Source organism: Calliopsis andreniformis, chromosome 4 (assembly GCF_051401765.1).
Source record: "Calliopsis andreniformis isolate RMS-2024a chromosome 4, iyCalAndr_principal, whole genome shotgun sequence".
Lineage (NCBI taxonomy): Eukaryota > Metazoa > Arthropoda > Insecta > Hymenoptera > Andrenidae > Calliopsis > Calliopsis andreniformis.
This window is the reverse complement of record NC_135065.1, coordinates 6,871,372-6,886,258: the sequence shown is the minus strand read 5'-3', so window position 1 is coordinate 6,886,258 and position 14,887 is coordinate 6,871,372. Positions and strand designations below refer to the sequence as shown.

At 36.8% G+C, this 14,887-nt stretch overlaps 1 protein-coding gene across 1 annotated transcript in view; it reads right to left on the bottom strand.

The window, feature by feature from the left end:
- Phlpp (PH domain leucine-rich repeat protein phosphatase) overlaps positions 1-14,887 on the bottom strand; it is a 96,286-nt gene that overhangs the window by 31,072 nt on the left and 50,327 nt on the right. Inside the window, exon 4 of the mRNA XM_076376793.1 lies at positions 14,576-14,811. Within this exon, the coding sequence (XP_076232908.1) occupies positions 14,576-14,811 (236 nt within the window). The remainder of the gene's footprint in view (positions 1-14,575; positions 14,812-14,887) is intronic.

The window sequence follows — 14,887 nt, the reverse complement described above, 5'->3', positions numbered from 1 at the left end:
TCTCTTCAATCCTCTTAATTACTATAACAATAAATACTATATTTAACTCAATTCCTCTACAACAGAATTATATCAAAATAAATATTTAAAATAAACTATATAGGTATTCCGTTTCATTACCTCACGAACGAATTTTTCCACAACAAATATTTGGAAGCAAAAAACAATATTTTTACTAAAAAAGAGTAAATGCGTCTCATCCGATAAATCCAATATCATTTGAAAAATCCGTCGAAAACTAATAAAATTCCCAACAGAAGCAATTCCAAATAAAAGCAAACCACTTCCCCAAAAAACTAAATATTGAGAAAGCTGAAAACGCTACTCGTCGCAAAACTGCGCCCATCGTTCCTCCCAGTCTCTCCCAAAATGTCGCTGACAGTTATTACCAAGGCAGAGCGTTGCATTCAATTTAAGTGCTCCGTCAAATTCACTCGTTCCTGCCAGCGACGATTGCGCGCTGCAACGAGGCATTTAAATTTCGCGTACGCATAATTGCTGGCGGCGCGTGTAAAGTGGACAGCATCGTCACTGAATTTTTAATCTGCCTTTTTTTTTTCCCTGCGCCCCGCGCGATTCTGTGCGATATTCACGCGGTCGTGAGCGCCATTTTGCCGAGGACGCATCGCCGAGCGAAAAATCGAGCCTCCTGGCGAAACCGGAAACGGCGCGCCCTAATTTCCCGCGGTCGAGGCGTCGAACCTTGGGGAACAGCAGAGGCGAAGCGAAACGATCAGACCCGCGAGAGTCCTGGTATTAGGGCTGGCCATTTTTGGATATTTATCGCTGGGTATTCCGAGCTGCGCGGAAGCTTTCAGCTAACTCCTATCTGCGTTGAACATAATGCCTCCCTCGTAATTGAGTTTAACTTTCGACTGTGTCGTTCGTGACTACGAGATGATAGTTGCTATTTAATACTACGACAGGGAGCTGTGTCAATTGGAATACTTGCTGCTGGGTGGAATTAGTGTGGAGGGAATTGATATTGCAGGGATTGTAAGGAATTTTGGCAAAGTTAATGGAAAATTGTGATGCAGGGTTCTTGTACATGTTTCTGTGCCTTTGGATTGAATTATTTGTAGAAAAAGAGTTTGTATTTAAAGTATAATACTTTTTCTTAATTTTATATGTTAATGTTAAATAATTCTACATTTTATGTACAGAAAATCTGTTTTAATAATTATTTCAATTCGAAGGCACAACAATATGGACAAGTACCCTAGAAGGTGCTTCATAAATGAATGTCAATATTTTAGAAAGGTAAATTTGAGAACTAAAATAAGTAAAGAAGGTAAGAGAGAAAGATTAAAACTGGCTATTTTAATTTGAGGCATTCAAAATACTATGAAAGTTCTTATCAAGATCTGCTGCCTTTTGGATTACCTTTTAAGGCAGGTTTTCTTGAAATGGTTATTGGACGAGGGAATCCAATTTTGGTACTGTCTCCACGAGATCCTGCAGTGTGAGATAATCAGTTGCACTGTTAGTGCAGCTTTAACGCGAAATTTGTTTAGCCTGAATATTACCAATTAACTGATCCCAAATATGTAAATGTATTCAGTTAGAATCGATATAGAATATCATAACTTAATCGAATATTCATAATTGAATTTACTTGAACGAATAGAGTAGATGAAATACGATAAAAACGTGCCACGAAAAGGGAGGAATTTGATTAACGACGAAAAATCAAAGAAAAATAAGAATTTAATCATTAAAATAAAACACAGTCTAAAATATCACCACTAATTACTTTCCTAACACCTAAACCGATCAAAATCCCAAGCATCGCTCGTAATTAAATGTAAAGGAAACCAGCGTCGATCCCCTCCCTCCGATACTCGTGTAAGCCCCGCCAATTTCGAAGTTGCCCGATGGAAGATATAAAGTTCAAATGGCGATTCCAGTCGTAAATCTTCGATTGGATCGCCGAGGTCTGCGGCCGCCTGCGAAATCCACTGTAAATCGCGAAAGTTTCTTCTTAATCGCTGAAAGGCACTTCGCTCAACTTACTGGTTACAACTTCCTCAACCCCTCCCAGCGTCCGCTTTTCGACCCTCTGCAGCCGTCGAAGTCTCAGCGTCTCGCGAGCTCAGACCTAACGTGGCCAATAAAAGTCCCTCGTATGGAAAACCTTGTTTATAATCTAGCGACCGAAGGGAAACGGTCGTCAAACTCGGCGCACGATTCTTCGAATAATTTATGGCGTCAGTTTCTGGGTCGGTAATCGAATCGTTCCACAAGTGGCACATCAAAGCTGAGTCTCTCGAATTTCCGTGGGATCGACTACTTTGCAATATTCAATTTTTCTAATTTGAGGAAGGTGATGGATGCAGCATAAGATTTTTTAAAATTTTATAAGGGTTGTAAGTCTGAGCGATTGTTTCGTATTTTGGTGTTTGGGATCTTAGTGGTGCTAAAATATGTTGTGGTTTATTATATTATGTTGTGGCACATCAAAGCTGAGTCTCTCGAATTTCCGTGGGATCGACTACTTTGCAATATTCAATTTTTCTAATTTGAGGAAGGTGATTGATGCAGCATAAGATTTTTTTAAATTTTATAAGGGTTGTAAGTCTGAGCGATTGTTTCGTATTTTGGTGTTTGGGATCTTAGTGGTGCTAAAATATGTTGTGGTTTATTATATTATGTTGTGGCACATCAAAGCTGAGTCTCTCGAATTTCCGTGGGATCGACTACTTTGCAATATTCAATTTTTCTAATTTGAGGAAGGTGATCGATGCAGCATAAGATTTTTCTAAATTTTATAAGGGTTGTAAGTCTGAGCGATTGTTTCGTATTTTGGTGTTTGGGATCTTAGTGGTGTTAAAATATGTTGTGGTTTGTCGATGTTAAAAGGAGCTTGATAAGTTCTTTGGTTTCATAATTGAAGAGTGGAAATGAAGAAGGTTGTAAGGTAGTTGATCCAGTAGTGGATTACTTAGTGAGAGATGTCGATTTTTTAAATGAAAAGATAGGTTTAAACTGAAGAAAAAGAAGGGACTCTTTTTAAGTAATTCATTCACGTTGCAATTTATATTAATAATATTTACTGACAAAGAAGAAGTTAGTAGGTGCATATAGTATGGAGTCAACTACGTCTCAGGAGTCAGTAGTTGATCATTTCAATAAATACTGTTTTTGAAGTACTTATTTATTTATTTATTGTATGATATAATGAGACAGGTATCTAAACTTATTGTGTGATTAATTTGAGAAAGTTTGAGAAAGTCAACGTTATCTTATTATTTATTGAAGTGATCGACTGCTATTTTAATTGCCAAAATTAAAATTTCAAGAAGAACAGTTTACTAACATAAATATCCTTTTTATGGAAAAAAACAATTTGTTTTAAGTGGCACTTACTGCCTTTTTTTATTTCCACTCTTCAGTTGTTGACGAGATATAATTCTTGAATATTTATGGAGCAAATACAAATATTGAACGCTGAAAATCCTTTAAAACCCTGGAAAATCACATTTTACATATATCCATATTTAATTACTTTATCCCTCTCGCTTTCAAATTTCTCTTGTTACTCCCATTAATACCCACGTAAATTAATACTAATAATACACGTGTACTTGACGCGGCAGCCAAGGTTTTAATTAAACTAAACAGTAGAATCCAAACTGATCCTTTGAAACTGTTTATCGCAGCTAATGAACTGCTCAGATAAATGATTGTATTATTTCACCAGACTACCTTTAAATCACAGAAATCTGCCACAGAAGAAGCGCAGCGGATCCAGGAGCCGTTCTCTCTGTTTTTCGCGAACTTGTTAATTCACACGTCCTTTTTAAGCTCCTCTACGAACGCAGAGGTGTTTAAAAGCCGAAAAAAGGCAGACAGTCGACTCCTACTCGCTTTTTGGAGCGTTACAGTCTTCCTCCACTTTAGTCTCGCGTCAGTTTTTCCACCCTGTCCCTGAGCGACGCTCTGTCTTCCGCTTTCATGCTGTCACAGGATCTTTTCGGTATAGAGGCTGACTGGAGGAGGGCGCGGAGTTCACATGAATTTTCGCTCGTTAGTCGGGGCACAAAGGGTGGCGGACGCACAGAGAAGATTCACGTTTTTTGCGCGTAAATCATCTTCGAAGTCTCTCGGAGCGTCGAACAGGCCGCGTCAAAGAATGCATTCTGATTAAAGCGCACACCTTTTGGAGAATTTGCGTGATGGTAAACTCGAAGGGTAAACAGCCCCTTTTGAGGGGGTAATCCAGCGCAGGCCTTGAGGAAGTTCAATTCTCTTTTTCGAAGTTTCTTATGGTTTGGGGTTTTGGATTTCGCCAGAATAATTTTAAAGAATTTCACTAAACCTTATCTACCATTGCGAACAGAAATTTTTAACCATGCTTTAGGAGCTCACTAATAATAAATTAAGTCTATGTTTTCTATCTAGGTAATAAAAGCGTCTTTTTCTATCTTGACTTACGAAAAATATAGTGTAATATTATTACAAATATGGAAATTAGAAGTTTCTACTTCTTATTTACTACTACTTTTACTTCAAAGATATTTTCTGTGACAGTTGCCTGAATCTAACTCGCGACTGACTGACTAGCACTTCTTACAGTTCAAGGGTGCGACTCGTGGGTAAATTAAAACCAGACCTACGTCATTTTGCATTCCAGTTCCAGATATATCCGAACAGTCAGTGGCGAGATTAATTCTCCGAATATTCGAACACGGTTCCGCGGTTGCGGGTGGCAGCTGTCCCAGCTTGCCATGGTCGAACACATGGACTTCGGTTTCGACACCGTACCTCGAATCCCCAGCGGCGTGCGGCGCAATGAATACGATTAATTAATGATGCAGTGACACAGGAGGGCGCGAGCAGTCGCAGCTCCTGCGTTCCTGCACCCCCGATTTGTTCCACGCGTGTATGTACACAGAGATAGTTTGTTTGACGACTATCGACGAGTTCTACAGGTTTAAATTAAAGCGTCCATCTATTTTGTTTACTGTGGTTATTTTGCACAGTAGTTTCCAGGTTCATCAGTTTAGGTTTTGCTGTGAGTAGCAAGTACACTAAGGTGCAGAAGAATCTGAACACTTTCAGGTTATTGAAATATGTGAAATGCATCGAGCGAAACTTTGTGAGATAACTTAGTAAAAGTTATGTCTTTGTGAGATAAAATCACAGGAAATTCCTATCAGGGTCGAAACTAGCCAACAGACGAGACTTTGTATTCTCTTGACTGCGTGCAACTGATCACAGTCTATGACGCGCCACACCGCGGGAATTCGTTCCGAGACCATTGATTTCGACTGCGATTTCAATCGAGCCTCAGTTTCCGGGTCAGGCGAACGTGACACGCTGATCGAAACGCGAGATCATGATCCCGAATAATTCCATTGCTAAATATTCGTCGAACGCTGATACAAATAGCAGTGGCTCGACTCTGCTCCTCGCTCGGTTAGCTCTGAATAATTCACCTCACGTGCCACCTGTTTTCCTGCTATCCTCGTTTTCCTGTCAGACTGTTCGTCCTCGGATGCTCCTCCATCTCGGAGGGACGTTTCGGTTTTAATCGATACCTGCGTAACTGAGTTCTTTTCTGAGGACTTTGTTACTGACCCTATCGCTGCTTTCAGAGATTTCAGAGGTTATTAATTTTCGAAAGGCTAAATTTTGAGAAGGTTCGAATGAGGCTTAATCGAGGAAAAAATAAAGAGGATACACCTGATGTATCTGATTTGTTTAGAATGATTAAATAGAGTTGTAGACTCGAAGTAATTTGAGCTTCAGGTGTCTATTTAAAACATTACTGACTAGATTGCTGACTAAACAGATGGTAATGGTGTTTTATTTTCTCGAGGAAAACAGTGTTCGTAAGCAAGTGGGTATTCGAGGTCGAAGTAGAAACTGTGGTGATACAAAAATTAGTGTATTTGATATTCGAATGTTTCAGTATTGTAGTTAGACTGGTTTCAATATTAGATTGAATTTAAATCGACGTTGGGATTTGTATTGAAATTAGAATGTTTTGACGTTAGAATATTTGAGCATTAAAGTAAATTTGATTTCGTGGTGAAACTGGTACTGTTTGATACTAAATGTAATGCAGATTTAGCTAGGTATGTAGGCTTCCTGTGATTAAAATTTGAGAAATGCTCTTTAATAATAAAGGTCAGACTAAATGTATGCTGGAATAGTGCAATATAAGCATTGCACCATGCAAGCATAGCGCCTATTCAAAGTGAGCAAATTGCCCAATATCCAAGATAAATTTATCTGATATCAGAACCCCAGGTTGAATAATTGGCGACTATAATGTGTAACGTGTACTACACGCCGATATTTCGAGCGACTAGAGTTGTTCAGAGGAGGGAACAGTATAAATCTTTCTCCATAATTCATGTTACGTCCAGCATCTAATATCGTTAATGTCGAATGCTTTGATGAGGCACCTGTGTTCGAATACTTCTCAATATAATCTCGTACGTACACCTTTATCGATTACACGATCTGTCATTTTTATTTTTCCCAATAATTGCATTCATTGACTCCTTGAGTTTTATGTACCTCATAATTTGTTCAGTATTCTCTTAAAACGTTCAAAACATTTTTAGATATCTTTCATTTCGATTGACTGAAATTTATTCGTATTTATATAAATAAATACGAATTAAAATATTAATATTTATATAAATAAATACGAATAATACAAATATAGATTGTATTTGTACTTATTTTGATCGTTCTATAATTAATTAGAATGAAATTTAGAGATATTAGTTCGCGCATGAAAAGTGTCTGACACAGCGTCGACTTATTCTACTGTGAGCAAGTATCTACTGTCTGCGGCAGTAGAATAAGTTCCTTCGTCAGACTCTCTATAGAACGTAATGCATTATAATTATCTAAAATACATAAATAAATATTTTAAGCAATTTTTAACGACCTTGTAAGCTGCAAATGTTATAAATGAATAAACTCTCCTCAAAATGGATTATATGCACAGCTAATAAAACACAAAGACTGCTTTATCATTTTCTGAACCATGAAATGATTATAATAGCATACACTGTGTAACGCTTGATAAAAAGCTTGATACTACAGCATAGAATTTCCAAACCCAATTTCCTCCACAATGAAAACAATTCCAAAGAAATTGAATTTCTCATTTTTTATTCATTCCCACGTATCTGTGTCACCGACATCAGCCATTCTACCGATATCATACAGTATAAGCGTCTCCGCGAGCCAAGACTGACACGAACGAAGCTGAAGACACCATTCAAGCGAGAAGCAAAAGGTATTCCGATTAGTTCCTTATCTTCCCCTCGTTGTTCGCCAATACCATCGTTCTCCATTCGTGATCTACATTTGGATATTAAAGTTTGTTCATCGCGATTTCATATTCAGGCTGTGCCTTTAGCCCAATGTTTGCGCCATTCCGAATTCCTCCCGTCGCCTCGCGACCCTAGGCTCCGACAGTCTTTCATCCTTCGAATCAGTCGCATCAAGCACCCCCTCCCTTCCACCCTCAATCGTCCATCTTTTCGGTATTATCAGGGGATTTGCCTCGACGGATGGGTAAAGCTCCTTTTTTGATTTTGATCCTATATTAATCGCTCACGACGAGCTCTATTCCTCCTTTGGCTGATCCGATTCTTCGCGAGGGATATCAGAAGCACGGACCTAGCGTTAATCGCCCTTTGCTCCTTTGACGGTACGATCTGAATGCACTCCATTACTGTTTTACTGTTGGGGAATTAAACACTCTTTCTGGGCGGAGGTGGATTAAGAGGTTTTATTGGGCTTTGAGGATCGTGGAGTATTTTATTCGATAAATAGAGGGTATGGTATGTATAAGGGGCAGTTGTTATGGTTAAACTTTGTTAAGGGGATGGTTTATAATTAGGTTCAAATATTCAAATATTCAAATATTCAAATATTCAAATATTCAAATATTCAAATATTCAAATATTCAAATATTCAAATATTCAAATATTCAAATATTCAAATATTCAAATATTCAAATATTCAAATATTCAAATATTCAAATATTCAAATATTCAAATATTCAAATATTCAAATATTCAAATATTCAAATATTCTAAATACTGAAGTTTCAAATATTCCAACTTTTAACTAAGTGATACTGAGTAAATCGAAAATTCAAACTAAAATTTTTTACTAAAATTGAATGTGAATTTGAAACATTTTAGACTAAAGAAAACACCTAATAATGAGAAATAGTTTGTAACATATCCACAGTATTTCCTACCTTAATTACTTAACGTTATCAATTTCAACATTAATTTTTAAACTCACGTACAAACATAATCCACGAATGTATTCAGTGCAACAGCAGCCAATATTGAATAAATACTCTAATATTTTCGAACAAATTTCTAATTCTAATTGATCAAAGTACAACTAAATTTCGAAGTTAACACCAAAATTACCATGGTTAATCTGTGTCTATTTTTAACGATATACTACAATTACAAATGTCTGAAAAGCTATGTAATTTACAGAAACATCGTTTATTCATCCATTTCTTTTATATTATTCAGCATTAACTGAGAACAAAAATTTGCAAAGGATAAAATGTATATAAGGAATAATTATACCAGTAATTTTAGCAGGTTTGATAATTCTACAGTTAATCCTCCATTAGAAATAATCCCAAAATACATCGACCACACCACCGACCCAATAACAAGGTAATACCAATCCTAATTGATCAAAAGTACCAATTACAGCGTTAATTCTCCATCAGAAATAATCCCAAGTTACTCTGAACAAACCATCAATCCAATAACGAGTTAATACCTCAACCATTAACTCACAAAAAACTACCTCCTCAACTTCCCTCCCAGAACCCTCAATCCACCACTTCATTTCCTCTATCATCCGCCAAATTCCAATGCACCCTCCACCGTTCCAATACCCAAGACGCTTTCCCTGACACAACAAACTCTCCCATGCATTTGCAATCCCGAGCCATTTCTCTCTCTCTCTCTCTTCCCTAATCATCGACCGATATATCCCAGTTATTGGCCAGCCCAGTACCTAACCCTTCGCTGAGGAACTACCCAGTCGAGTTTCGTGCCGCTAATATCGGGGAAATATGAAATATTGGGCGGACGATGCCGATTGAATTCTAGAGCGTGCCGCTTATTGAACCCGCGGAGCTTCTTTATTCTCGGCAGGATCGACGTTCGACTGGGAGAATGCAGTCGGAATCGACGGTATCCTTTCGAGGGATGACGACCAGGCGGGGTCAATGGCTTCCCAGCTACAGCCGAGCATAATCCCATAAGTCAGCGTCGGTGACTCGCGCTCAAACAAATATCGCTCGGCGTACACGGAGGACACTGGACCTGCTTCGAGACCAGCTTCCTTTCTGCCGCGAGTGGAGGATAACGAGCTCTCCCGACCGAGATGCAAACCATCGATCTCGGACGTTGGGCAGAGATGACTACCATGGGCCAATTCGGCTTTATTGAATCTCGTTCCATGAAGCCTGGTCGCGAGCGAAGGATCCTGAGCGAGTTTTATATGAATACACTTGGGACGCATGGTTATTGCTGTGTTGGGGTGCTGGGGGCTGCTGAAGGGGGCGGGGCTGATATTGGCCAGCGTGAGCTGAATTCTGACGAATTCATGTGACGAATGTGTCTGAACTGTTTATTGTATGAGGGAGACAAGTTCACTGATATTTGGCAGAAGATTAGCTCGTCAGAAAACGCATACATTGTGATCATAGCCTTGATTGGTCGGTGTGATGACTCTTTGGGTACAGGAGGACTTGGTTTAATGGGTCCTTGTTTAGGTACCTGTCTATATTTTTGATTATTCATAGTGTTAGTTGAATTCGTGAGAGAAAGAATAGTAGAAGTCTAAAATTAGCCATTTTCGAGTGATTTCAAAATTATATGTGGATTTCAAAGCCAAAGCGTATTAATGTAACCCTGGATCAGATTTAATCTGAGTGTTTAGTGTATACACTGTGCAGATGATGAATAGAGAATAATTTTTTCTGTATCTTGTATTCGTGTTACTATCTAACTATCCTTTAGATGTATAATAATATATAATTTTGGCAGAGAAACTATTTTTAAAATATATACTAGTATGCATCCAAAAAGATTCAGGGTCGACCTCTTACGTCATGATCGAAGATCAGCCATTCGAGAGTTAAATCAGGTAGAGAATAACTGGACTTAATATCCTTTGGCTCTGGGATCCAGAAATGTAAAATGTATAGGATTACACCTCGACATCAAATGTATTCAAACGTGCTTTTTGGATTTCTATTGTTCTTCAATTATTTAGTGTATTAATGAGCTAGGTCACGAAGGGTGTATTGTACAAGGTCTATTCACGGTGATTCTTCTGTGGATGAGGATGAATAGAGGATTATTGGTAGTGGTGGTTGTTGAGGTAGATTCGTTTGCAGCAGTTCTAATAAGCTCTAAGTTGCTTGAGAGGGAGTGGGACCCTTTGTTTCTTTGTTATATTCACTATTCAGAGTATTAACGACAAGAGTACAATGGAATTCAAAGCAGATTGTGACTTAATGATAGTCTAACAAAATTTAGAAAATCAGAAAATTAGAATATTGATCAAAATAAATTACTATTTGAAGTAACACTTATTAATTGAAGATATGGAAAATATTGATTTATTCGAATAGCAGAAATATCAAATAAGAAACATCATTTATATCAGATTTCCTTTTTCTTGTTGAATCTAGAATATTTAATTATTTCGACTAACAAAACGATTATCTCAAAATTGTTACTTGAACTAAAATAAGGCAACTGTATGTAAAAGATGAGATATCAGTCAAATAAAACAAGTTATTTCAAATTAGATTAGATACGATTAAAATAATATTTAAAATAAAATAATATTTTAAAATAATATTTTAAAAGTATCCAAGTCTGATTTATCCAAGACTTTCTACTGTAATCAATAAACACCTGAATATTCAACAAAACTTTCTTTTACACTCCCTTTAAAATTCATTAACTTGTTGCTTTCAAACCCTTTGAATTAAACATTACAAATTCCATAAATTTTATAAAAGCTACCCAAGATAAAGAATAAACCTCAAGAACCAATACATCAGGCTTAGTAGAAGAAAGCAGCTCAGTAAAAGCAGTAGTGATAAAATTCAAGAATCGAAACCTAAACGATTAAGCGAACCACATAATCCCAGTAGACATATTTGCTCTTGCTTTTGCAAAAGTGGAGAAGATTTGGCCAAAAAGTGCTACGTTTTTTTTAGCAAACACCAGTGGCTAATGAAGCACTGACAAAGATCTAGTTCAGGTTCTCCATTGTCAGACGCTTCTACACTCATTTCTCTACTATTCTCCGTGTTCAATATCCTATCTCTGCATTTTAAGGCTTTCGATCTCTTTTATTTTACAAAGTGTTCTATCTTGAAAAAAAAATACTAGAATTTTCCAAATAATTTTCTACTATTATGTTAGATCATCATTCTTGCTCACGTTCGAAATTCAACGTTTATTCTACTAATTCTCGAGTGGAGCAGAGTTCACTTTAGGTAGATAACTGTCTTTTTGTGATGAATTACAAGGGACTAGAGAATTTCATAGTCATTAGAAAATTCTATTTGAAATAAAAATAAGAAATAATAATTAGTAATAAGGAAATCTAATTCAAACCTAACACCTAAGGTCGCCTAATTAGATACTTTATTATACTTTAATTATAATTCAGTATTTAAGGCAAATAAAAAGATCATGAAGATTTCAAAATTAGAAAATCAGAATATTAGAAAATGCTTATACTTGATTATCAGAAAATCTTAATACTTTAAATATTGGAATATTTAAAAAATTGAAATATTCACATATTTGAAAAGTTGAGTATCAGAATATCTGAAAATTTCTAGAAATACAGAATGGACGTATTACACAAAAGTATCCAATCTAAAATACACACTACAATACTTACAGAATTAGATACATTTCTAAAATTTTAGATTTCCATAAACAGTCATAGTTGGATAATACATATCCTCCGATTTTATTCCTCGAATCCTACCACGCGATTGTATTTTATAGACCCTGGTCCCACGTTTCATCCTGTCGGCTTTAACTATTCACTAAATACAGAGTTGGCGAAAAATAGACACACGTCTACAGCAACGTCCCACCTCTATTTCGAACATCCCAGAAATTCCCAGTCTCTCGTAACAAGCTGCCTCGCACATCCCCGAATATTACATTACCCTCATAGTTCATCCGGTTTCGCGGTGTCGAAATGCTCATTTCCAGGATGTCATGCAAAATTCAAGCAAGCCGCCGCCGAGGATAAGGATCGCTCATTCTTCCACGAGCTATCCCCAGCCACCTTTCTCTGGGAATTGCTTTCAGTCGGCGGAGGCTTAAAGTTTAAGTCGCTCGCAATTGTCTGGCAAACATCGACTCCCACCCCCTCGAAGATTGATTTCGACTCTGAAACTTTTGACGGAAGCCGTCTTACTTTTCACGCCTTTTCCCTCTTTTTTGCTTCACCACCCCTCTGTCGTGTTCGATGCTTGTTAGTGAACCTGTCTTCGTTATAACATTCTGTATCGTTCGTAAGTAATGAATCAATCGAGGACATTTTTAGCTGAGTAATTGATTAGCTATTTTGATGATTATAAATACTTACGAAAATTCATTTTATTTAAGATATCTGATTTTAAGATGGTGTGATGGTTCTTTTTCATCGGTGTGTATGTGCAGTATAAATTCAAAGTTGCTAAAGTATCTGTGTTAAGATATATGTTATACAATAAAGATGTATAATTTTTTTGAAAATAGAGAAGAGACAGATGTGTAACATCTGTTTTGTGTTTTCTAAAATGCTTTATATTTCTATATGTAGTGTAGACCCACCCTAATGGCGCGTTTGAACTTTAAACTTGAACGAGTGTTCGTTCTTCTCCAATATTCAGAAAAATTCAATTATTATGAATGAATAAAATCGACAATGGAAGAATGCTCGTGTCACTTGAATTTTGCTAAAGTGTGGAATAATGGAGCATTCGTATGCTTAGTTTAAACGCACCATCAGAGAGCTGATTTCCTTTATGATAATTATCACCATCAAATATTACCATTTATAGTCTCAGCTACCATCGAAAACAGTCTCACCAATTGCTATACTTTTCAATTAATAGTTGAATAGTATCAAAGTAAAGTTTCCACGAGGAAAAATTCCATTCATAATACCCTTTAAGGACGAAAAAAGAAATGTCTCAAGTCTTTGGTATCAGGGGAGCTAGAATATTCCTGGTGGGAAAGCGAGCGTTAAAAATCTGATTGGAAATTAAATGAACCGTGGTTGGAATAGGTTTTCTTCGTCGAGGGGGAAGGCAGTTTCTTTGTAATCGCGCTCCTAATTGAAATTGGCAACTCGTTTAATCCCCCAGATCCGCGGTTTCACCGATTAAACTCTTTGCATTCTGTCCAAATACCTCGCTGCGCTGAGATCCAATGAGTAAAGCATGTTTTATCTGATTCTAATGATAGCGATTAGTCAATATCGATACGAAATTGAATAAAGCTAACATTTCGGGGCACATTTCTCATTCGATTGAAGCAACCTGCTGAATTGGCAGAACATGGGATAATCGATAATCGACTTGGACGGAATATATGTCGATGACATTATTCAATTTTAATAACTATATTTAATTGATACATTAACATGAAAATTAATTAAAGCGACAGGTTGGCATAAGCTTTTTATCGTTGGAATTAACACGACTGTTTGATTACTGAAGATAGAAAATCATTGCAAAATTGTTTTTGATAGCTGATGCCATTTTTATATGGCTACTGTGTTATCAAAAATCGAGAATTTATAAATTGGAAAGGTATAATATTCTTTAAACTTGATGAAAAAATTTTTTTTTAGATATTTAGACAGCTGTGATTCATTTGACAGAATTCTTTACTCGATTTTGCATAATTATTTTCATTTGAATAAGACTATCTTCGATCAAGTGTCTTAATAATTCTAAACTACATTTTTCGTTTCAATAAACACGATTAAAAACTTTTTCTACTTAACTCCACACTTAAGAAAATTAATATTATTTATAATTACAAAAGTGAGTCTGCCACTTTCCTACGTCTGACAGGTTTATAGTATGGTAATTAAAATGTCGACACATTTTACTACAATACAATTTCCTCCAATTTCCCACTCGATAAAAGTAAGCGATCAAAAGCTAAAAATTTGTTGAGAGTACTTGATCCATGCAAATAATTCTATATTAACAAATTTCTATACCTCAACAACTTGTTCTTTAAAGCACTATTAGATCAAAAAGTAGAATTATATTAAAGTAAAAAATATTAAAATTGAAAAAGATTTCTGTCAATGCAAGTTAAAAAAATGTCGTTAAATAATTCCCAACAAAAATCGCCCAAAATTTCCACGAAAGCAGCATTGAACATTCTCGTCTATCGGTATGCTGTCCACGCTGCTTTTTGCCATTTTTCGTCTCAAGAGAAGGGAAGTCTGCGTGTACTGTACGCACGAGACACGAAGTTTCCATTCCAGTTTGAATCGTTCTTGTTTGACTTACCTGTTTAATCCAACTTTTCCACAAGTCTCTGTCCCAGGGGTGGTGAAAGCCGAGATATAAGTGTCTCGTTTCGCGATGGTGACTGTCCTCTTGCTGCTGGCTCTGATGACATTGCTGAGTGACCCTTGGAAATCCAGTGATACGCAGCACCAGTTTACCGAGACGTGACGGCGCATAACACACTGCACCACCACTGCCGCCCAGTTCCATCCATTCTGGTCGAGACTCGGGACAGGCTGAAATCAGAATGATTTATTCGAACCTGTGGTGGCCGATAGTTACAGTTGCTTATTAGGATGCGCGCGAGGAATT